The sequence below is a fragment of the Antennarius striatus genome, chromosome 1, assembly GCF_040054535.1.
Source record: "Antennarius striatus isolate MH-2024 chromosome 1, ASM4005453v1, whole genome shotgun sequence".
Classification (NCBI taxonomy): Eukaryota; Metazoa; Chordata; class Actinopteri; order Lophiiformes; family Antennariidae; genus Antennarius; species Antennarius striatus.
In genome coordinates, this window is record NC_090776.1 from 19,315,338 (window position 1) to 19,341,085 (window position 25,748).

General features: G+C 45.7%; 1 protein-coding gene across 5 annotated transcripts in view; it reads right to left on the reverse strand.

Annotated features, from left to right (window-relative positions):
* Positions 1-25,748, reverse strand: part of sox6 (SRY-box transcription factor 6) — a 117,708-nt gene that overhangs the window by 46,214 nt on the left and 45,746 nt on the right. For all 5 annotated transcript variants that reach the window (XM_068314270.1, XM_068314272.1, XM_068314269.1 and 2 more), the window contains 3 exons: positions 13,797-13,886; positions 4,181-4,353; positions 2,478-2,546 (listed from right to left, as the gene is read on the reverse strand). In XM_068314270.1, the coding sequence (XP_068170371.1) occupies positions 2,478-2,546; positions 4,181-4,353; positions 13,797-13,886 (332 nt within the window). The remainder of the gene's footprint in view (positions 1-2,477; positions 2,547-4,180; positions 4,354-13,796; positions 13,887-25,748) is intronic.

Below are 25,748 nucleotides of genomic sequence, written 5' to 3' on the forward strand. Positions count from 1 at the left end.
TACATGTCGTGTGGCGACAGCCGTCTCCGGTTGCAATCCCCACAGTTTTACTGTTGGAGCTGTTTGCAATGTCCACTGAGGTGATCAGTTACATCACCAATACCAGATTCTTTCTGTTTCCTCCCCGAAGCCAAAACAGAAGGACTTTGATGGCCGGTAGTGTCTCCAATAAAGTCTAGAGCTCTCCATGCTAATAGCAGAGTAACTTAATCCCCTAACACTGTTTATCACTTTGCAAAAAGTCTGTGACACACCGACTGGAAGCTTATTTACAGAACTAATTAAGCCAAAGCTGCTGTATATTAAAATGGCCGAGGCATTTGGAGGCAGCAGTAATAAAACACAAACGAACTCGCCCCTGGATCTCTGTTATCTGCTCCCTAACTCTAAAGCAGCAATGGGATCGGACCCAATCCCAACTCCTCTAAAACTAACCCCTTGTTTTTTTTCTTGACGCGCCCGTCAAAACACAGTAACGAGGGGGTAGCGGTTGAAATCGGTATCCAGGAAATGGGACGCCACTTGTCACGTCATCAGCAGATCGGTTACGTTCTGGTTCAGGATAATTATCTCAGACATTTCTACAACCGTCGGGTCACTCGCTCCCGCAGCAGTTTGGCAGCAGATTTCTTTCCTGCTGGGAATCGGATCAGATTCCTGATTTGGTCAAATGAAAGTATTCTGGTTCTAGCCAGGCCTGGTGCTGCTGCCGTTATTAAATAGTGACAGATCAAATCATCAAATTTCATTTATATAGCGCAAAATTGTAACAGAAGTCACCTCATGGCCCTTTACATATAGAGCTGGTCTAAACTAGTCCCCAAGCCTATTTAAAGAAACCCAACAGTAGCCAGGAAAAACTTCCTTTTAACAGGCAGAAACCTCGTCTAGACCCTAACTCCTGGAAAATGGTTGTCTGTCTTGACCAGTTGGGGTAAAAGAGAGAACAGGTCTGACATCTGACATGATCTTGCATGCTCATTTGATATATTTTATTTAATTACCAGAACAGTAGCAGTCTTTCATTAACTCCTGTCTACAAAGCATGCTGGGAATTTTCTTCTATCGCTCTGTTATCAGTCTTCATGTGAAAACACTTAAATTCTGTCCATCTGGAGGACTAGATCATCACCCCTCCATCCTCTACAGAAACCCTAACACCCTGCATGGGAATGCTTGGGGTGGGGTGGGGGGGGGCAAGGACAGAAAATGTTGAAGTTTTTTAAATTTTGATATTCAGAAGTTCTGTCTGTTGCAACCCATCTCTAAAAAATGTGCGTCAAGGAGGAATTTTCAAGGGTAATCTGTCTTCAACTTTGTAATGAAAGTGGGGGGGATGCATTAGGGCTGCCCCCCCCCCCCAGTCTCAACAAGCATAAGTAAAGGGCCCTCAATGATAACGAGCATCACTATGCTCTCACTACTGTATAAGGTACTTCATCCAAGAGTGTTTTCAAGACAGTGTCACGCTCTGTGTGGTTCTGGAGTGGAGTTTAGTATGCACCCCCCCCCAATAGACTGTCCACTGTTGAAGTGAAAGGTCCAAGTTAGCGGTTCCACCAGAACCTGCTAACAGCGCCACCTTTCACTCGCAAGGAGCTCCTGTGAGTCTGGCTGTTGTGAAACCAGGGTTTTTGTGCGTGACGGCGATTTAAAGGAGTTTGAGGAACAACCTGAGAGCAGTTGAAGAGCTGCGTGCAAGAAAAAACCAAAAAAATGAAAGGAAAGAATGGGGAGTTGTTAGTACGAAGAACAAGAGGAGGAGGAGGTGGACGGAGAAGGATTTGCCTGACACCAAACACACCCAGCAGGATAATCTTAGCCTCTCGCAGCCTTGACCGCCGCCTGCGACCGACCCTGGATTACCCCGTACTGTCCTTCCACGTCCGGTTACGTCCCTCCTGGGTGGTCTGGAGCTGCACTTCCGCATGGCATGACACACACAACACGCTAACATAGAAGAACACGTAGAAGGAGGAAGGTCGACGTCGTCACAATGCGAGTTGGAGTTGTTCCTGGTTAAAGCGTGCCACGTCAGCCGGCTGGGACCGGCATGTTTCTGAGGCATTTACCAGCGTCTTTCATGTCCCCCACCTCCGGGCTCTTCCCCATCAACAGGACTCATTAGCTCCTGCTAGACCCCCCACCCCTCCGCTTTTTTTTTGTTCATTAAGACGTGCTAATTATTCTTCTCCATATTTTAAAGCCCTGCCGATTACCAACAGGCAATTAACATTTGATGAGCGCGATGAATGATAGTGTGACACCAAAATTAAAGATAAAAAGGCAAGTCTACACACACACACACACACACACACACACACACGGACAGACGTAGTTTAAATGTTATTTAATTCGATGTCTGGTTTTTATCAGACTGTACCGTTAAGTCCAGGCAACAACACCGAAGAGGAGAAACGTAATAAAAGAAGAGGAAGTGCGAGGCGTTGGAGGTCCAGCAGGATGCATTCACTGACCTGGATCTGTTGCTGGAGGAAGTTGATTTTGTGCTGCTGCTGAAGGAGCTGCTGCTGTTGTTTTGCAATCTGGTGACAAAAAAGGAGGAGTTAAATATTAATAAATAGGCATAAAGAAAAAATAAACTATAAATGACAAAATATTTGAATATTTAACCTGTTGGACCCTAAAATAAAACTAAAATAATTCAATCTAGTGTCAGGAACGTTAGAGAATTCTCATCTGATTGTTTTCCTAAAATTAAATCTTCATAATAACTAAGCAATTTAACAGAAAAGTATGTCTATTTTGAACAAAATACTGGATTAAGAAGTGAGAAAACATCATTTTCTGCACAAAAAAGACATTTTTTAAGCAAACTGCTTGAAACGTGAGGCTCAGCTGCTGGGCTGCATGTCTGAATTCAGTCTGGGGGGAATCGTACGTGATTTAAAGGACGGGCAATGATATGACAATGGTGACAACTGGTGCGAGAGGTGATGGAGACCCCTCCAGCCGCCGGCTGACGTGCAGCAACGATCTTTTTCTTTCTCCACGCCCGCCCCGTTGAGCGTGACAACCTAGTTTTAAGTGTCGTTTAATTTTCATTTTTAAATATAATTACAAAGTGTTCGCTGTTAGATATCGGCCGTCTGCAAATGTGTCAGGATTAATTTGTGCCGGCTTCATCACGAGTGTCAACAGTTAATTACTGTGTTGTATCTTGATGGATTGATGACATTCCAGCTCTCAGCAGGCTCCCTTTACCCCCACACCCCCACTCACCCACAATCGCTCCTTCCATTTTATAAATATTCTTCCATTTTAAAATATGATTTAAAAAAAAATATCACTGCTCATTTACGCTGCAATGTCTACAAAGCTGACGGCGTTAAGGGTGGAGCATCATTGATTGAAAATGAAATCAATACTGTTAATGTATTATTAGTGTACTATGACCAAATGCATCACTTCAAGGTAGATGGTCTATCTCTTCATTTCCCACATGACAGTCTGAGAGTGTGCTGAGAAAACTCTGAGTGAACTCCTCGCTGATAATTGACTCATAGCCATTAGGGTGGCTGCTGATAATAAAAGTGTCGCCCGTGTGGATAGTTTGTGTCCTTATTTCTTCCCAGACATTAACACACTTCATGTCCTCTGTTAATTTGCTGATTTGTACAATATGGCTCATTGGCCTGATTTGCGCTGCAAATCTAATGCCAGGCTTGTTCTAATAGGAGTCGATTTATAAGATATAGAGGACTTCCATGTTTAATATAACGTTTAATTCACACATTTCCCTCGCATTTGTTAGCACAAGACATAATAACGTTTTTCCCACCACGCAGCATAAACGCAAGCAGGAGACCATGACAGAAATATCCCAGGCGATAAAAGGAATAACATCTCTTAAATTTAACATTTTGAAATTTGATTTCCTGGTCGTGGACTCGGTTTTTTATTGGCACATTTCAGGCATGAGACTTAATATGGAATGGAGAGTTTTTGAAAGGGGAAGCAGAGTAAACAAGATAAAAGAAGGGTAGGAAGTAGTAGAAGAGAAAGGAATGTCATAAGACTTAATAAAAAAAGACTTTTATGTGGGATGTGAACACAAAAAAGTGATAATACTTTCGAGTATCAGAATATTTCAGTCTGTGATGCTGTATCAAGTCTTGATTTTTAATAAATAACTAAAGGTCCCGGATCTGTCGTTTACCTGCTCCTGCTGCTGACGTGCTAATTCCATTTGCTGCCTCTGCTTCTCCATCTGCGAGGCGGCGAGCTTCTTCTGTTCGTCGTGGGCGGCCAGGAGCTGCTCGCGGAGGCTGATCAGCTGGCTGATCATGGTGGAGAGCTGGTGCTCCTTTTCCGCCAGGCTGTCCGGAGTACCTGGTGAGGAAAGAAAGAGAGAGAGATGGGGGGCGAGGTGTTAACATGGGGTGGAGAATAGAATAGAAAGCCTTTATTGTCACTATACATGGTATAATGAGAAGGGTAGATGCATCTACATGTATGTGTTGTAGAAACCTGAAAGAGAAACGAGTGTAGTTTTTCTTACGGCCATGACGAAATAACCGGGGTGAAGACTTAGGTTATTGCACTGCTAATTATAGGAAAGTGACCTTGCTGCACAAACCGGTCGTCATATTGAGCTACAGAATCTTAACATTTTGTAAGAGACGGCAAACCGACTACCAAGAGTTTTGGGCAGTGTTGAGGTCCTACAGTTGTCCATATAAAGACTCAAAGAGTCTTTTCATGATGTGGACGTTCTGGCGACGCATCGGTGGAGGACCTGTCAAAGAAGTGAAAATACGAATACGGCGTGACGATTAAAGCGTTGGGATAAGGGATCCGGTGTTTATTATCACCAACAGACTCCTTCTAGTTAAATCTCCGTAGAGCCGGTGATGGAGCGAGCTGCTCTGCTGCACTGCTTCCTCCCTCTGCCTAATCAATGCTAAGTGATCCTACCATTGACTTACACCGCCAACATAATTGCCAGTGAGAGGTGAGACAGTAACTCACTCTCCTCCTCACTGCACTCCGGTGTGACAAGCTGATCCGGGGAAGCAGGAGATGGGAAAACAGAGAAGAGCGGGAAGGGCAAAAACAGGCAGATCTAGAAAACAGTGGAGTGAAGTCTGGCCGGGGGCCAGCGGGAGCTGAATTCTTTCCTGGGTGTCTTCCTCTCATCTCCGGCTACATCTGTCTTGAGTTTCTCCCAGAGCTCCCAGGGGCCCTCTCCACTCAAACTATTTTAATTTGACTAAACACCTGATTTATTTTATCTCTCCGATGAGGAAAGTCGTTTGTCTTAATAGGGCTTGTCAACCTCCAGAACCCATTCAGGGCAATTTACTAGCCGGCTTGTCTGAACCTTGGTTCGCCCGTGCTGCTGGCTGCAATTCTCCATTTATCCTACGAAAGCACCTGAGAGCTGTGATTCATCGGGGCCGCATGCAGCTTCTCTCCGAGGCCTGAGCTGACTTTATTCACCCGGCCTCGCTTGTTGTGAGGCTCGCGTCTTTAGAATTCGGTACAATCAACAGCAGTTTTATTAACCTTTGCTGTGTAGGTGAACGGAGCTGCCTTTTACAGGTCACCGGCAAGATGCATTAGTCTTGGTGGTAGTAAATCGCCGTTATCAATACCGTGGAGAGCTGCTAAAGAAGGCAATAAAGGATGAAAGCAAATGAGACGGGAGCGAGAAAGGATGGAGGAAAAAGAAAATCATTCAGATGAAGATGAGGACCGTCGGGCCTCAGGGTCGACGCCGATGACCTTCAGTCAGAAACCAAACATCTGGACTCAATGACGTCCTCTCAGCCTGGCTAATTACACGTTTCTGATGATCGCTCACTAGCATAGAAGCCTCAACTCTCCAAAAAAAAAAGTAAAAATAAAGTAAAAAGGACACAAAATGACGCTTTTATTTTTTATTTTTGTCCACAAGTGCGAAGGATTTTGGTGCTGAGGCTCTGCCAAAGGCGTGGAGAGCTCAGGCACGAGAGGAGCCATTGTTTGAAAGTTTGGGAAGCCAAAACTGCCCTCTATAGTGCACTTTAGGCCTTACCTATTTGCTAATTTTAACCGTGATTATTCAATCTTTTGCAAAGTCTACGTGTAAACGTAACGTTCGGTATCCAGACTCCTAAATATGAAAACGTGGAGCGCGGCTCCATGGAAAATAGAGGCACATGTGTTTTTTGTTTGAGGAGTTAGTGTTAAAAATCTCTTTCTTCCTGCTTTAAATTATGGATCAGCTTTAAAATGCAGATAAAACTTTTATTGGTTGGCGCTGCAGAGGAGAGTCGCGGTCTGCGTCCGACCAGCCCGCTGACAAAAGAAGCCGTTTCCTGCATATTGCATGGCTTTTAACAGCGGTGGGGCCGGGGTCGGCCCGTTAACTTGTCTCCTCACATTGCGCTTCCGATGGCAGACAGACAGCCCGGAGATGCTTTGGCGCTACATAAACCCCAGCAGTCGGCCCAGACCTAACGTGTTGTGACATCCTCCTGGTAGACCATTGAAGCCCGGTAGGAGAACACCAGACCGAAACAGGAAGAGGATCCCAGGAGTGAGTGCTCATGCGGCACTTTTCTTTTTTTGGGTAGGTTTTTCTTTCCTACTCCCTCAGGCCACCATGTTAACTTCAGAAATTCTGGATTGACACATAAGAGGAGGGGTTGCTGTTCAGTCGCATCCCATTCAGTGTTCACCTTTTGAGACCCCCTCCGCCCCTGTCTCTTTTAAAACATCACAATATAGGGCAGAAAACATCAACAGGCGATTAAATGAATGGTAAGTGGAAAACAAGCAGAGCCACGGTTGCTCCAGGGAAGGACGGGGGTATTTGAGAATTGGGGTCTTTGGATAAAAGGCACTTTGTAGGGGTGAGATTTGTCCTGTCCAAAACCCGCATCTCCCTCTCTCTTGGCTCCGTCCTCCTCGCTCTAATCAAGCAGTCTCTAATTTGGGTTCCAAGTCCAGTACCGGGGAAAAAAGACGGAGGCTTGTTACTTTGAAGAGTCCCAAGTGAATAACACAGATAAAAGATTCAGGCACAAAAAAACAGAAGAAAAAAGCAAGAGAGACGAGGGTGAAAAGGGGGGAAAACCACAAGGCACCCTATTCTCTTCCCTTCGTTTGGTTACGACAGCTGAGACATTATGACCTGATCTGAATTGAATTCTGACTGGAATTTCCTTGTCTTTCTATCAGTCGGCTATTGTGGATGCCTCCGTATGCTTCAAGCCAATCCTGAGTAAATTAAGACCCGACTAAATGCTGCGATTGTACCGAGCTCAATCCGCTCGCAGACCGCACATAGCTCGAATGCCTGGCGGGCTGCAGCTCTTTCTCTCTCTGGAGTGTGTGTGGATGTAGACATGAGCATGTACACATGTGCATCGCCGCGCCGATCGATAGAAGGTGCATGACTCCGCACCCGGTCTGCGGTCACCTGACCCGGCGTCCAATCCTTCTGTGTAAAACACAGAGCGAGCTAGACGGCGGCTAATGGCGTCCATCGTTAGCGTGGGAAATAATAGGGTCAGACCGTAAAACGGCTTCAACAAAGGCACGAAATGCAAATTTGAATCAAACACTTTAATGAGTGCTATATGCGTACACTTGTTCAGCCCTACTGTAAGGTCATGTGCTTTCCATTAATACGGCGTTAACGCGCCTCTGCGCCCGAGACAATACGAGCAACAGCTGTTTCACCTGGCTTCCTGCCTCTGCTGTGATATAAGAGCTGTTAATCACGCCAATAAAACCCATTAACGAGTACCAGCAGCACCTCACATGATCCACCGGGTGGGTATAGAGATCAGAACGCACATGGATCACCTCACAGCAAGAAGGTCCTGGGTTCAAATCCACCTGAGGACCTGGAGTCTGTCTGTTTGGGTTTGTCCTGGCTTCAGATGTATATGTTTAGTTTAAAATGAGAGGATTCTCTCCTCCACATCTGACTAGGACTCACTCTTGACGCTTGTGGAGATGCTTACCTCGATCACATGACTGCCTTCTTAAGGGGGCCGCTAACACAGAATACATTACCGCTGAAAAGGAACTCCCAAGCTAGCGAAATGAACAGAAACAAACGTTAGCACGATGTTACGAGGATGCTGATAATAAAGTTGTTATTCACATTGGAGTCGCATTAATCAGTGTTTATGCTTGTGTTTAGTTGTAATTATCCACCACACCTTAAAGGTGTTAAGGCTGCTCTGTAAAAATATTTATATATTTCTGACGTTAAACCGATCCGTGACGCAATAAAGGTTGGGGACCAATGCACTCGAGGTAAATTGACCGTAAGTGAAATTGATTGTTTTTCTTTGTGGCCCTAGGTGTAGTCCAGGAGGTCAACCACCTCCTGGGGGGGGGGGGGGTAAACCCTCCCCAATACAACATAAGTAGCAACTGAAAATGAATGAAACAACTTCTTAAATGTGACCTGCTTCAGATTTTTGTACTTATAATTAGCACTTGCTATGCTAATGCCACATCTCCAGCTCCTCATTGTGCCTCCATACGTCCATCTGCGTTCGCACACATCTTTCAGTCCTAATCTTTAATTTTGAAAGGTCCCAGCAGACGACTTTCAACATAAATATTCTGATTGGCATGTGGAGAGTCTATTAATGAAAGCACCCTTCATCCACGCCGGTCTTGCCATACTCGCCGAACACTGATGGAGACTAATATTTTGATGATAGAGGAAGCTTCACTCTTCAGTATAATTATGCTAATGTGAAAGCTCCGGCACTTCACTCTCTATCCATGACACTGGACAAGGTACTTCATCAAAGCCAAGATAGCGGCTCGACCTGAACATGTCATTCGGGGGGGGGGGGATACCAGCAACCCTCAAATTCACACTGTAGACAAAAACACAACTCGACGCAGAAACTTTACTTCTGTTCTTTCAGCGTGAATATATTCTTCTTTTGCTCTGTAACAAAGTGCAACAGCAGAAATTCTCTCACTATGGAGGATCGGGTACCTAGGCAAGGCCGCATAAAGCGAAGACAAAGAAAACAATTTCCAATCGTTCTATTCATCTTGTGGCCTTTATGAGGATTAGTCTGACCCCTGAGCCCTGGGAATAAAAGCATATACAATTCTCAAGGCCTCTTTTATACAAAACTCTCGAAGTCTTCAAGACAGTGATGAAGGCAGAAGCCTGTTGTTGACGCAGCCTTGTAAATGAATCGGGAGCTGGATGGTATCTCTTTCTTTTCACCACACATTATTCATTGTCTGTCGCTTCTAGGCTGATAATTAAAGAAATGTACTTGATTCCATCGACTATGCAAAGGAAGCCTTTCAAAAACCCTGTCTTTCCATTGTCTTTGAAGGGTGAGTGTTAACTATGTGCTCTTGGTGTTTAATTCACATGACAAGTGACGGACTGAAAAGGCCAAGAAAGGTGGCTGAGACCAGTAAATGTAGTTGTAGAGTAGAAATACATGTGTGACAAAGAAACATTACATCCAACAAGAGAACATAAAGGTTTGTTTAAAGAGTCCACTGACAAAAGAGTGGCTTTACGGTAGTCTGAACAATTTAATGCATTCCTTTTCCACTTATAGGAGTAATTATAAAGCAGGTCTTCCGGTATGTAAGGACGAACCTTAACCTAATGTGTTTTACTATTATAATAAATATATACAGTGTCTATTCAGTGCCACAATGCAAATGAGAGAACCCTCTACCAGAAGCTGCTAATTGAATTTCCTTTCGAGATGTATTTTTAACAAATGTAAACTTATTCTGAAGTGTTAGAGAAAGAGACCGCGGTGAATAGACATTGTGAACTTTCTAGACGGTCAGTTTCTCGTTGTCTTGTCTCCATGCACCTGCTGGCGTGAAATATATAAGGAGACTTTCAAAAGGCATGAAATAAATAGTCATAATAAGCCTCTGAAAATACAGAGAACTTCTATTCACACACACATGCACACACACATGCCTCTTTTGCCAGGAGCTAAATTCCTCAATTCATTAGAGGAGAAAACACACAGTCCAACACTTTCATACATTCATCTGGCAAATGTGGCCTGAGGAATAATGATTTACTGTGGCTCATATTTCACCTGAGTGCACAGAGCAAACAGTTGACTGAAGTGTTGGGGAGAAAATGCTAACTGAGGCTTTTTTTTTTCTCGACTGAGGCAACTAGACAGATACAGTTTTGTGCTGTTTGTGCGAACGTTTTGGCATGTTGGGGTAAATAGTGTGTGCATAATATTTGTACACAGTACGCTGTAAAAATACACCAGATATTTGAAGTCTGCCTTGCGCCACATTCGTCTTGCTCGTTTCTGGTATCTTTGGGGAACTGCGTCCTCGAGCGTCGTTTCCGAACGCCGCCCATATCTTCGGCATCGAAACAGTAAACGCCGAAGAATTCTTAAAGAGAATAATCGTGTTGGGAAGCCGAGTGTGCGACTGAACAATTTGGGTTCTGTCTGTACACAGTGGACCCCTTTTCTAGGGGGGCCGGCGGCAGGTAGAGCCGGCGTTGAATCGGTCTCAGCTGCCGCCCTGCCCTGTGTTCTCCTGCTAAAGAGCTTCCACTTATCTGCCCGCCACAGAACTCCCTGTTTGCACCCGACCACTGTCATGTCGACAACGCTCTGAAATCGATTGTGACAGTGCAAGAGCCGCGCATTTTTCTGCCTCGGGATCCAAGCTGCCGTTTTCAGTGCCGTCGCATAATACTGAGCTTTATTCTTATGTGTGTGTCGATTATAAGTGTGTTTACACACACACACATACACACATACACACACATATATATTGTCAGAGAATGAATACACCTCGTGTTCAGATTTAGTAACTACATATTTTCCTTCAGTTTGGGTAAATGCTTGAGCCTTTTTGCGTTTTTACCCCAATGGGGCGCCGGGAATCCGCCGCTCAGCAGGAGGAACTTAAACGGTTGGAGGCTCAGAGCAGGCACACATAGGACGACCTTATGTGCCACAGTACACCGTGTTCTACGTTTGAATCCACAATATATACATACATGCACCCTTATACATGAAGTGCAATAATGTATGTAATGAAAAGTGCCACGAATGGGTGCTTTTCATCCAAAAAAAGAAAGCTCTTTGAGGTATATAATTGTAGACGTCTCCGTCTTGCACCTCGCCTCCTATTATCTGCTACCTTCTGTGGTTTGGAACCCTTCCAGTCGGCCTCCCTTTCTTGCTCTGTGGTTTTGTTCGGGAGATTTCATCTCCTCATCATTCCTCCAGATTGACAGCAAAGCTCAGGTATGAAAACAAACAGTTAGCTCTGGAATCGACTGCTGAAAAGAAATCCGCCGCTAATGCGTTCCTAGCGAAGCCTCCCCTTTGCCGCCATGCTAAGCCCCCGGCCGTCGGCGTTGGGGAAACCAGAGATTTGAAATCATTACCCTTCAATAGCAGCCGTTCTACGTGTCCGGATTTAGCACGCCACCTTTGCTAGATTTGTGGTGCTTGTTTTGTCTTTAGACCCGTCGCACCATCAGACGCACGTCATTAAGCCATAATTAGCAATGACTCGTATTTAAGCAGTAAATGGCGGGTTGAGTGAGCGGTCCTGGAAAAGCGTATCTCTGATGTTCTCAATTGTTTGCTTTGTTTGTTTACCCTGCGTACTCGTTCGCCTAGGCAGGATAACGTATCCGGGGCATGTCGGAGCACAACCACAGGAAAAGAATGCGTTTCTTTCACTGGTACAAGCCCTGGATCACATTTGATCACACCAACATTTTTTTTTCTATCACAGTGTGCCCTTGCACATTCGTGCATCAACCCTCGCAACGTCACCTCATTTTTGGTAGGCAGTCACATGATACTGTACGCGCATTCTATTGGCTGACAGCATCCGGAAGTGCGCTGCGTTCCATGAGTCTCGGTCTCTGTGAGACACAAAAGTGTTTTAAACAGTCTATCAGAGTGTTTTAAAGGTAATACAGATAGAAGGTGGTTTAATATCGGTATGGGGAGGGTTAATAAACATTTAAATTACCGTAAATAATAAGATAAATAGTTTGTCGCTCTATCACGGAATTCATTAATCGCGTGTGGTTCCTGGAACGCATAAACCGCAAGAAACGAGGGATTACTGTATTATTTTTATTTCCAGGAGTCTTATTCAACCACTTGTTTCTGCAATTACGTAACTACTTGTTCTTGAAGGTTTTGACATCCTGGAATAATGTCAAAGGATAGCCTACAAGTGTAATTGGTTCAGGAGCAGACAAGCAGCCGGGACATAATACACAAGGCCGCTCTGCAGGTAGGTTCTACAGTCTGTCACTGCAATTCAACCTTTAGTCTCTGCGTTCTTTTATTCATTAAATCCTACCAGCGTGTTCGCCTGTGGTACCAATTTTAACCTAACGGTTAATGGAACCTCTGGTTCACCACAACACTTAAGATCTTCATCATAAGGTGTTTTCTGCTCGGTACCTTTGTTTGTGTTTTAATTAGCCGAACCTTGTGCATCTCTAACCCTGAGCTTCTTTTTAATTGCCCATATTTACATCAGGCAGACATCAGACGCAGGGGGAGAGAGAGACTGAGAGAGAGAGAGAGACATTTGTAAGGGGGGAGCACAAAGCAGCCCTTTGAAAAGCCTAGTCATATGAAATGGCATGCTAATTAAAAATCTAAGGTTGCCACTGTGATAGGAGAAGCATTTATATTGCTAACTGTGGTATATAGACTCTCTCCATAACTCATCAGCAGACAGAGGCCGTAGTGTTTATTATCAGACTCCCTACCTGTTTACGGACCGCCATGTAACCTTCCCGTTCCCATTCATCAAACAGAAGAAATGCCCCTCCTGTAATTTAACAGACCGGCTTTCAAAAGGCTAAATCATTTTAAACATTTTCCCCTGGCCCACTTTGATCTGCAGCATAATAGGGCAGGTACAATGAGTCTAGTTTACCAAGCGCTGATTTATCCTTTGGTTCATTAAGGTTATTGCCAATTAATATGCTTACTAGGACATCCAACGCTTTTCCCCGCCCTTCCTCGGAATACGATAATTACATCTAAATAGCGGTTTTATTCGGGAACGCTGCCATCTTTCACCAAAACGGAGGGTTATGCAAATAATCGGAGGAACGGGGAACTGTTTCCATTCTGTCCAGGTGTTTTCCGGAGAATAAGAACAAGACATAACAAGTCGTGTGCAGATCGGCGTGCGAGAGCGGCGGAGCAGGGACAGCCTGATGCTATCAGCCGGCTGCTGCTGTATAAACACGGCGGCGCTCAGTAACAGTCAGTGCTAAGGACTGAGCGGCGGCCCGGCCCATCCTCGGCCGGCGCACCTTCGCCCCGACATAAACAGAGACTTCGGAGGAGTGTGCTCAGAACGCCCTGCTGAGGGGCGGAGTCCAGGCACTCCGTGGAAAAGGCAGGTTGGTGTGCTTCAGCACCGTCTCCCCCCGCATCTCAGCGGATGTTTACATCAAACACAATTCGAGGTCTGACCGGTACCGGAATGGGACGTCCAAAGGGACAACAACACCCATGAACTCCTGACGGGAACAGAGACTCTCAGGATGGGATCAGAACAGTCTGGAATCTTGAAGACAGCACTTTGGACAGAGTTGGACATTCCAACAAGAGATAAGAGAGGAGAGAAGAGAAGAAGGAGGGCAGCCAAAGGCTTTTGTTTTATTTCAGAGTCCCAGGCTGCTTGTGAGATCATGCAGCACGTACATAATGTACGTCTGGATGGGATTGGGGGGTTGGGGGGGCTTGTTAACGCAGCTTAAGTGGTATGAAGCTGACAGTCTGACGGAGTCCTACCTTTAACTTCTGCCAGCAGCTCGCTGGTGTTCAGCCTCTCCATCTTCTCCTTCCAGTCTTTAGACAGAAGTTTCTCCATGCATGATGAATCTGAGAAACAAAAAAGACACGATTTTACAAATTCGCAAGCACAATATCAGGTTTAAATTTGCATTTTTGTATCTGGTATAAATCTCTAAATCTATTTGCTTAAGTGAAAATGAAAGCGAGTCCCGTGTGGGCTGATGAATGGGTGTTTTATTTGATGGTCCTGCAGGGCGGACATTAAAAGAGGCTCAGCCCGGCGGTGGAGAGATGAGCTGAGGAGGGACGCAAGGCATTGTGGGGATACCATAAGGGCAGAGACGAACATTAAGACGGAGGCGAGGGGTGAGACTGGGTATGTCCGACCGTTCACACAGCTGCCAATGATGGAAACAATTAACATTTGTCCGGCGGACAATGAATCAGAGGAGGAATGGCTGCAATCTGCCATGCTGTCGCTGGGATAGCTGATAAAGAACACAACGGGCCGGCTGACCCGGGCCTCCGCCATCGCCGCGCTGCTTAGGGGTCAGACTGTTCCCATCAAACACCGGAGGAACCGCCTCCACCTTGAGCCACCGTCTCCACCAACCACCTCCAATGTGAACCTGAACCAGACATCCAGTGACTAGCCACCAGATGAGACAAGTAGCGCTGCTGATGTTCGGTTCTGGGATGATATTAATGAATGTATTGGATGGATTGGATTACATAACGCCTGAGGATGATGTCGTTTGTGAAACTACGCTTCTTTAGATTCGGAACAAAATAGAAAACCGACTATTACGACCCACTATTACGACCAAAACCCCGATCTGACACTTAATCGTTTCTCATTAACGTCCTGCCAACGATACGACACCTTCGCAATGAGAGAAGTGTTTGACAGGAGGTGTCCCCCTCCTTCCTGTTTGTGAATCCATGTGAACGTGAAGCAGGAACAAAGGAGGGAGGGCGCATTCTGGTCGCCTCGAGTTCGGTCTTTATCATCGCCGACATCAAACAAAGAGGATATTTACGCTTTTAAGAATGTAAACAAGTGTTGTTTCCATCCGTCCGTCTGGAATATCTCTCGTCCTACGCATCGGCAAACCAAACACTGCCCCCCCACCCAAAAAAACCTGACTTCAGTCAGAGGGAGTAACGGGGGAGTCGGTAGCTCTTGTGGCCCTTGTTTAAGGATGACTCTCGGACGGATCAAGCAGCGACCGTTTTGTTTGATTGTCCACTTCCTCCGGTGTCTGTGTGTGTGTGTGTCTGAAGGGGGGGGGGGGGGGGTCGGCGGGACATCTCCAGCTCAGGGTCATTATAACATTACTTCTACTTTATTGACTTTCCAATTCCCAGCTCACAGTTTGTCCCCTTGACCCCTCGGAGGGGGGAGACAGAAAAAAGGGCTTCTTGTGTTTGTGTGCGTTCACTCCCTCCATGGCACACAGATCACAGATCTGAAAACAGGGGTGAAGGGCAGAGCACCGCTCCCCCACCCACCCCCAACCTCCACCCCCTCCCGGGTGAGACGTCTTCCTCTCCCAGAGCAACAGACTCCCCTCCGAACACAAAGCTACGACAAACAGAACAACATCAGTGACATTTTCTCCCCTGAAGCAGACAAGGCTTCTTTTTTTAAGTGGTGTAAAGGGGAATTAAACAAACACACTGAACATATGTTAATATGCAAACATATGCTCCCTCTGTCTCTCTCTCACACACACACACACACACACACACACACACACACACACACACACACACACACACACACACACACACACACACAGGCAAACATACACACTTTAATCACAGATGCTGCTCCAGCACTTGATCATTAAGGAATGCACCAACTGTTGGAGATAATGTGGTGCCAGCTTCCATTCTACTCCAGTCCTCCCCTCCTTTTCCTCCCTCCCCCCCTCCCAGGAGAGCTGCCGCTCCCTCGCTTCTCCATCCCCTCCGCCGGGCCAGACACGACCTGCCAAGTCCTCCAACAGGAGAGACTACAGCTGGAATGCAACCGCTGTCCTCCCTGCCTTCCACCTGGGAGAGGTGAATAATGACCTGGATTAGTCTATAAAATAACTCTCAAACATCTCTCAGCGTTTCAGCGCCGCCAACAAAACAGGCAACCAAAAATGGATTTGGTGAAAGCAAAAGAAAGTTTTCACGCAGGCGTGCTTTGAGGGGGGAAAAAAAAAAAACGGCAAACGAGTGCGATGTCTGGATTTTTTCAAACTCCTCTTCGGGCCTATTTTTTAGAAGAATTTTGATTAATCGAAGGAATGCTTCAGTTTCTAAAATGCCTGTTTGTTTTTTTTGGGGGGGGTTTGTTCTGGAGATATAATAGATGCCAAAGGAAACACTGGTCAGTATCAACACAACAATTACTGTCAGGTTGTCAAAAAGTGTCCCCCGTTGTTATCAGCGCAAAAAAAACAAAACGATTTCCGATAAAGCAAAAAAAACCACAGTCGCTATAATTCAAGACGGTCGTCGTTCTTGGCGTACGGAGGCGTTTCTGCCCTTGTCCCTTCAAAGTAGGACATCACATACAAGGGAATAAGCTAAAACAAGAGAGAAGTCCAGTGAGTTTATTTTTATTTTCCTATGGGGGCTCTTAAATCTCCTGCACCCCACCCCCACCCCTTTCATTTCTTTCCCCTCTCCCTCTCGAGATAAAATGCTCTGTGGCTGGGGAGCAGGCCATTCAGCTGGGATGAGAATGGAATGAAAACAATAGCCCTTATCAGGCTCTTATTTACATGTTCCCAGCGTCCCACCAGTAGACAGCTTGGCTTGCCACCAAGCCCAGATCACCCCACTGGACACCGACCAACTTCCTCCAGCCTTCCTCCAGCCCCAACGATTCCAACGGTCCCATAGGACCCTCGCCTGGCACGGACCCCCTCCGCTCTGCAGCTAGCGCAGATAGCAACATACTCGTACAAAACTACTGGAGCGTCTGTCCAAGATGTGTTCCCGTCCAGAGAGGAATGGTCTCTGGACTGCTGAGCCCGTCTGGGTCTCATTGTGTCGTCTGGTGCTGTAAAGCTGGAACAACGCCCTGAACTTTTCCCTTTTTTTAAATTTTTACCCAGATTTATTTGAGGGTATCCAAAATGGCACTCAGGAGAAAGTGAACAGTCAGGGATTTAATTCTGACAAATGTTGCAGTGCGTTTATCTCCCGATCGGAGCTGTCATTCCACTTCCTGTGCAGGTATTATGTGTGTTTGAACATTAGGATTGAGACACCTCCAGCTTTTTCTTTTTTTACTTTATTAAAAACAAAGCTGATCATCCTCATAAATCTCAACAAAGGAATGTTTCTGGGTTGATGTGTGACATAAACAAAGCTTTCAGCACCTGGCAGTCAGCGCTGCCAGAAAATCATGTTCAGTATAAACACCAGCGGAGAGGCGGAGGCAGGTTACCTCCGTCTGTCCTGACACCCAACATTCACCAAGTCCCTAGGCAAGATTTCTTTGAGTTTATCCACTCAATTTGTCTCAAAAATATCAAATGCAATGTGTATTTACAGGATGTAAGAACATATAAGGCAGTTTACGCTAAAATATCCATGTTTCAATCTCTACAAGGTTTATCCACTAAATTTGTTGACTTATTATTGGCTCAAAGTTCAAAACCGGTTTTTTATGACATGCAGTCATTGGTATTTTATCTCCAGCTTCTCTATATGAGCCGTTCTCCCGGGAGAACAGACACTTGTGTCTGATTGTTGTGTTGAGAAGCAGTCGCTGGTGAAAAGAGGGGAATTAAATTAGCCATAAGTCATAGATAACAGAGCGAGATGCCTCCCCTTTAGCATGGGCCGAGTATATCAGTGGTTCCGGCCTCCAGGGGAAACACGTAATTACCAAATCAATGAGCGACTGGCGCTGACCATATAAATAATTTCCTCCTCTGGATGCAGAAGCCTGTGAAGCAAACAAACGCTGGAGGAAGCGCAGCGGAGAAACAAGCAGGTTAAAGGGTTTTAAGGTGCAACTGTGGTTGAACCAATCACCAGAGAGCTGAGGAGGGTGGATCCCATCCGTACAAGACCTGAGCAATGCTAACCAATCAATCCATCAATCGAGTTTTATTTATATAGCGCTTAATCATGGCAACAGACATTTCAAAGCGCTTTAACAGACAGAAAAACCCAACTGAACCCTCCAGAGCATAAGAGACAGCGACGGGGGAAAAATCCCTCGTTGAGGAAGAAACTCCGGGCAGGACCCAGACTCTTGGGCGGCCAACCGCCTTGACCGGTTGGGTGGAAAAGAAATACAAGGAAGATAAGGACAGGGTAAGAGAAAGAGAGACAGAGAGAGAGTGTCAGATAGGCCAGATAGAGTCAGTGTCTTTATGGTTATAGTAATGCTAATGCTAAATGCTAAAAAGACTGTGTTTAACTAGCGCCTTTCTACAAACCACCTGCTCATTTGGAGCGGTAACCAATCACAGCTGATGGAACAGATGTCAGGGCTGGGATTCCAACCACCAACCTTCCAATGCAGAACACCGTTCGACCTCCCAGTCGTGAGCAATCAGGAAATAGTTTCCAGGACGTGTCTGACGTCTCCATTTTAAAGACTTTTCCACGTATGATGCGTTTTTAATTCTACCTCGGCGTCAAACTGCGAGTCTCAGCCAGACAATGATAGGCTGACGTTAAATTTCCAAACCACTCGGCACCACACGGGAAACAAATCAAAAAGATGGTTCAAAAAAAAAAAAAAAAAAGCAAATAACTGTGACACACTCCAAGGAGTCCTTTGAATATCTTAATCACAGACACACTAAAAACAAGACCCCATCATCACACTAAATAAAACATAATAATTACAAGAGGCAGGCAGGGAAGTGAAATGAAGAGAGAAAACATGTTTTTGTCATTCAGCCGGTACTCCCTGAGACAACAGCTGTTGGATGCTGCAAATACCCCTGAAGTCTCCATAATCATGGCGTTATTGAAGTGAGGACAAAAAGGGCACTAATTGCACGGGAGCAATCGGAACGCAATAGGTTACACACCCGGGTGATGTCGCACAATGCAAACGCTAAAGAGGGAGACGTTTGTGGGTGGGGGTGGGAGTGGGGGTAAAAAGTGGCAGGGGGGGGGGTTGCTTTCTGAGGACAACAGTGCGTTGTCACTCATTTTCAGGCAATTACCTTTCTTCCCTGTCGACAGTTTTAATAACCTCCACAGTTTCCACAAGACTTTTTTTGGGGTGCAGTTAAATAATTCCAGCTTTTTTATATGTAATTGCTACGTGTGGCGTGCATAAATAAAAAAATCCCAGACGTGTCAGTGTATTGTGGAGCGCACCTTGTGGTAGGCCTTCTTCACCTGACACGTAATCATTATTCCACTTGGTGAACATCTCCATCCAAGCAGGTGCTGTGAGATCCTGGTAGGTAACCCCGCGCTTCATGGGAGGTTCTGACACCTGTCCTCCATCATCCCTTACTTTTCTACTCCACCTTCATCTCAGCATGGTTGTAACCATCTAGCAGGGGTGGCTAAATCAGAACTCTTTATGGTAATAAAAGTTCAAATGGTCTTTAAGTTTTTATCCGTGTTCAACAGATCGATTCTGTTGTTTACTTTTCCTTTCCTTGATATGTGGCTAAAGTTAGTGTTGCTTGAAGTAAACATGGCTCCTTGTTCCAGTAGGAATTCAGTGTTACCGTTAAATGTCAAGAGAGCTGACACACCTCGACACGACGGGTCAGAACTATTACAACCTGTGCAGATAGAAGATAGAAAAATTAGGACTTTTATAATTATTTTAGTTCGTCCTCAGGCAGCAAAACACACCAGGAAGTCCTCCTTTATCCCTTACCTTTATCTGCACCGAGCGGCGCGTTAATCCCACAGCGCTGACCCGGCCATTCCGAGACGACGTCTACACACACGGCTCTCTGACCTCTCTAAATAGGACACGTGTCTATCAAGCATATATGAATTAAGCGTCCCCAAGGGGCCTCACCTCCTGAGCTGAGCAGCATGTGACCTCTCCCAATCCATTTTACTGCGGCACTCTGTGGCAATCAGGCTTGAATTATTAAAGTGGGCAGTGAGCAATGATCAATTCATTGCGGCCCTCGCCCGGCGGTACTTCAGCAGGAATGACATTGAGAACACTTGAGTGTGCCTCCAGACAATGTGCATAAATGTGAAATATGTCAGACCCGATATGTCAATAATCATAACTGGACAGGCTGAGGCCATGTCCAGGCTCGTCTTACAGAAAAGCTGTTAGATAATGTGAGCCAGCTGTGTGATTCCTGACCAGTGTGAGAAGTTGAAGGGCGGGTGGATTGAGGAACGCGTCGCAAACTTAAAGCCTTAAATGTTGACGCTCTTATAAATATTACAGTCTCGTTGATTGAACGAAACTAGAGGAAACACTATCAGAGAGCTGTAAGCAGCGCAGAGGCCTCATCTGAATTATAGAAAATAATAGGCAGAGAAGTTCAAACCGAGGTGAAGATTTCAGGAAAATGTAAAAAAACCGAAGGTAACAGGAAGTAGGAAGGAAGGTGAGAAAAAAATAAAATCGGAAACTTTGCTAGGAGCAGATGAGGAGCCAAAATAAACCAGTACTCAGAGACCCCAAAACTGCCATCTCCCCTTAAGCTGGAGAGTGGCAGCTGGCAGAACAGCTGGTGAATAGGATTAATGTCAAAAGAATGAAATAAAACTCAACATATGTCCGAGCCTGAGGTGTTGGGACCGCGCGTGATTGTGCCCCCAATGGATGCCATGTGTGCATCTGGAAGGAGCGACGCGCTGCTGCTCACTCTCCACCCCACAAGGTCACTTCTAAGAACTAACACCGTTAAATGCTTTCATAGCAAAAAATGAACTTTTCATTCCTCTCTCTCTCCCTTTTTGCTTTAAAGCCTCCATTCAGCGCGACCATTAATACAATGCACCCTACGACTCATCAGGGGAACAAACAATTCACCAAATTCAATTAAGGAGGACTAAATAGAACATGTATGAAGAACGAGACAAGGTCAAAGCGAGCCGGAGGTTGTATTAAAATGGACAAGATGAAACACAATCAATTTATTTCACTCGTTATGGTGGTTCCTGCTCAAATGGTGTAATTTAATAACAATAATGATCAACTAAATAAAACTGTTCACAAAGGGTCGTGCCTTGAAATATCTCATGCAAGTGGGTAAATGATAAATGGGTATTGTCTATTTTTTAAACCAGACAAAAATATAGGAGGAAATCAAAATAACATGATTTAAGAGGATTTTTTTAAAAATGGAGGCGCTGCTGCTGCAACCTGGTGCAGACGAGTAGATCAGCGCTGGTGGAGATGAACATTATCTGTGGGGAGGAATATGTGGACTTAATTTCAATTTATAATTTCCATTTGATGTGGGTAATCATTAGGGTCCACACACCGTAATAAATTCTAATAATTTCACACAAAAATTAAATTACTGGGTACCTTGCAGTGGTGATATTTTTCAGGGGTACCCAGCAATTTAACTGTCAGCTATAAACTCGCCGGCTAATCAGCGCTGGAAAACATTCACATTTATTCATCTATGTTAAATGAATAGACGTGTGAAGAAAACATGGAGCACTGTGATCATGGCTGTTCAGTGCGATTTAGTAAATTAATGGGTGTCTGAGTCTACAAGGACAAAAAGAGACTAATAGGATCCACATGAATGTAATGCCATTTGCAGTGAAGCCATGTGTAAGGTGTAGACACTGAAACTTTATTTCATAATAAACGGTAGATGACAGCAATGCGTTTGGGAGATTGAACTATAAAACCACGTATTAAAGAAGTGCAAATTACCAGCGAACGGCGAGTAATTTACTGTACGGCTCGCTGTAAACGTGCCGGCGTGTGAACGGCATTATGTTTCTGTGACAAAACAACACAATTAAAACTGAGTGAGGTCAGAGTTACTCATTCTTAATTCATTTGAAAAAGTTCTGTCTGGACTAATTTTAGGTTTTCCAAGCCAGCGACCGTTTGTTTGTTCCGTGGGTTTTGTGGAAATAGACAAAACCCTCTTTACTGTCATAACAGGCGTCAATGGAGACAAAGCTCCACCCAGAATAAAGGGCGAGGAAGAGACAGAGAGAGGAAGATGAGGCGCGGAGTAGAGAAAGTAAACCACTAGCTTCCTGTTTCCAACGTGATGCGAATAACAAACAAACAAATTATCAATGCAGATTCGAAAAACAACATCGTCTTAATTCAGGGGTGTCAAACTTATTTTCACTGAGGGCCACATCAGCATAACGGCTGTAATCAGAGGGCCAGATGTAACTAATAAATGTAACTAAACGTAACTCAATGTAATGTAACATACATGTAATTACTCCTTAATGTTAAACAACTGAATTTATTACTTATTCAAGTTACAAACATTACAGTTAGACAGAAAAATATGTTTGTTTCTCTGTTATAACATAAATAATTTGTCAGGTTATTAAACCCACAGAACTCCATCAATCAAGGATCAAACTATCAATGAATAAAGAAAAATAACATCAAACACAAGTTAGGACATTAACTTTGTTCAAAATGTTTCTGTCAAAGGTAAAATGAGCTTCATTACTGCATTGTGGGAAATGTAGTTTTGGTCAAAGCACACTTTTGACTTATTTATTTTTTGACACTCTGACCTGTTATGCTCTGGCGGTCTACATTAAATGATTTGGAGGGACACATTTGGCCCCCGGGCCTTGAGTTTGACACGTGTGTCTTAATTGATTGACTGTGTTTAAACATTTCAAACTAATCCAGACTTGACAGTAAAAGACTCTCTGCAGAGAGATGACGCTTGTCTAATAATTGCGATCATTGGCTCAATAAAACACGTTTCCCTTTACGTCCTCTGACATCTCACGCGCCGCCGCCGAGCGTTACGTTATTGAACAGGGAAGAAAGAAAAAGTGTGGAGTGGGAGGAAACATCTGTTTCATCACTGCTGATTAAATAGTCTCTTTGTTCCAGATGAATCCGTCAAACTTTTTGAGACATTCGTGATGATTAACAATGAAAATGTTAGCGTGTTCGCCGCCGCGGTTGTCATGTTTGCTTGTCTCTCCGCTGAATGGCTGACGTATGTCTGGCTTGCAGAACGAGCCTGCAATGTGCTCTGAAATCATTAGCAGGCCGTGGAAGCCGCCTGCGCCCGGGGTGTGAGTTACGCTCACACTATTTTGATCCTCGGTCAGATGACACCGGCTCCTTTGTCGAATTATGTGTGGAGAATGCCTCGGCTAGGACAGCGATACCTAACGGGCACACAAGTATCCCAATGTAACCCTAATGCAGGCACTCACACACACACACACACACACATAGCTGGACACATGTGCCCTCCCTCTGCGCCCCATCCCATTGTGGAGTTTACCCCGTTCTCCGCCCCTCCTCCTTTCCTGACCCTCTTCGTGCTCCTTTTAGCTCCATTTCCCAATTCTTGGCTCAGCGTCACATCGTCGACATATATAGCAACGCGGGTGACGTCCGTCCTCTCGTGTTTCGGCGCTCCTGTGCCCATCGGAGGACCGTGGCGTCCCATAAAAAGGGACTCGTCTCGTTACGATTTCAAAGATGCACGACGCTACGCTATTGTTTCTTTTCTTTAACTCGTAAATATGAGTCGTTTGCGACTTCCCGGCGGCGGCGCCCGCGAGGCGTACCTACGTGCGGTTTGTGTGCGTGGAGACAAGCGGGCCTCTGTGCTGAACCTGGCTGTGATTTGTCTCCCAGAGACACCCGTTTCCTCCTATCAAGGGGTTCCTGTGCAGCCAGCAAGCTGGGATCACAATGGGGGTTTTGTGCTCCATGGGAGCAGGGGGGACACGCTCAACAGCTGAAACCCAGGAAGATGGCCCCTGGAATGCTCCACAGCAGTTGTTGCTGTTGACTAATGGGAATATGAGACCCGGGGAAGGTGATCCTGAATGTAAAGAATGGCACAGTGAAGAGGCAGCTGCTTGTTTTGTCATCCGAACGACCAAGACAGCAGAAAGGGTTCCCGTTTTGAAAGGGGCAACAAAATCTATATCTTAGCTTGTGTAAAGTGAGACCTCGCCCCCCGTCATCCCAGCGTTAAGGGGTGTGTCGGGGGCGGGGGGGGCTCTGTTTGGAACAGATAGTAAATACATAATTCAGCAGTGGACCCGGCTCTCCTCTTGCAGACACTCCATTTAGACCTGGGCTCTGGCAGAGGCAACCCTGTCACCAGAGAGTACAACAGGGTGAGGGAGGGGGGCAAAAGTCTAGGAGGGGAAAATGTTTATCTCAACCGGGTAAAGGTGGCGAAGTGATTGGATGAAACACGGACAAAGAGTGGGAGGAAAGAAGGAGCAAAAAGGAGGAAGAAGATGGGGAAGTGAGATTAGAGATTAGGGAGGAGAAAGTTCACATGTCAGGCTGGCCGGCCGCCGGCGTGTCGGCATACGGCCGAAAAATCTATTTAACGTCTGCTTCAGGGGGCAACAGGGGGGTTGATTGGCAGCGAGCGGAGAGCTGCTTTTGATGGGGTGTCCTAACAAGATGTTCCAGCTCAGCCCACAAAGATCTGCATCACCTATTCACACTAAAGTGACAGACCAGAGCCGTGCTCCGCTGAGCCGGCGCTCCACGCCACAGGCCAACACAGAACACACACACACACACACGTATGCATGCACACACACACACACACACTCACGGATGCAAACATGCAGCACCGCGCCGATCAAACAGATTGTTGGAATCAGGTTGATGGTGTAAAGAAAACGTTATTAAAGGATGCTGGTGGTTGGATGCTAGCCTGACGGTTGTCCTGATGGGACGGTCCCAGCATCGGAGCGTCCAGTTTGGATGGTAGCGTACAGCTATGTGAGGGGAACACCCCCCCCCCCCATCAGCAGCCGAGGCGACTGGAGATCCATCCTCATTGCTTATGCATGGAGTCAGAGGCTCACGCTCGCATCATTATAACAAAGATTCCTATTAATTAGGGGGGTAAAGCAAAAGCAGATGACACGGCAGCTGGGATGAGAGGGAGGGAGCTGGAAGAGGAGGGGAGAAAGTGCGTAGGGAGGGTGGGGGGAGAAGGTATGATGTGGGTTGTATTATTCACACACTCACACTGCTAACTTTTCCAAGCCACATTTAAATTACATGCATTTGTGGGGTTTTTTTGTTTTTTTTCTAACACTAACACCTGCAGCCAATTTCCAGCCAGCCTCCATTTGCAGCCAGCAGGGGCCGTGACACTGATGGAGGGGGGAGACAGTGTTACAACAGAGTCAAGAGTTCATCAGTGCTAATCAGACCAGAGGCTTAGAGCTGATCCCATTCTCTTCCTCCCATCCCTGAATCTCATTACGCGGCCCGTTGTAATGGAGGATAATGACCTGAGGCTACGCACACAGATCTGATCGCTCCCCGCACTCAACCTACAGCACCGTCATTATACGGCGATAATACACAAACTCGCCGGGGGGGTTACTCTTACAAAAGAGGAGAGAGAGGTGGTAAACGCCGGATGATGATGATGAAGCAGGAAGAAGGTACCGGCGCGGCGTTCGTGTCACCAGCGATTGTCTGGTTACCCTTTGCTGTAATAACAGATTCCTCAGCCTCCGCTAAAGATGCTCCTCGCCGAGGTTTAAAAAGGAGTCGCTGTTCGTCTGAACGGATGCGTGGCTCCATTTTGCTCAGGTAATTATCCGTGACTCCGTCAAAGGGCTCCAGGTGCTGAGGATTCTGCTCCACTACCTGCTGCATCCACTCAGCCTGCTCTGAAAAGCCGGATCATCACGGAAGGGCATCCTCTCATTATGCCTCCACTTCGTTCTTCATGTATTTGGCTTTTAGCAAGTCTGCTGGGGAGTTTTTTTTTTTAAATCAGGGCTGTTTTTGGTATTTATAAGGAT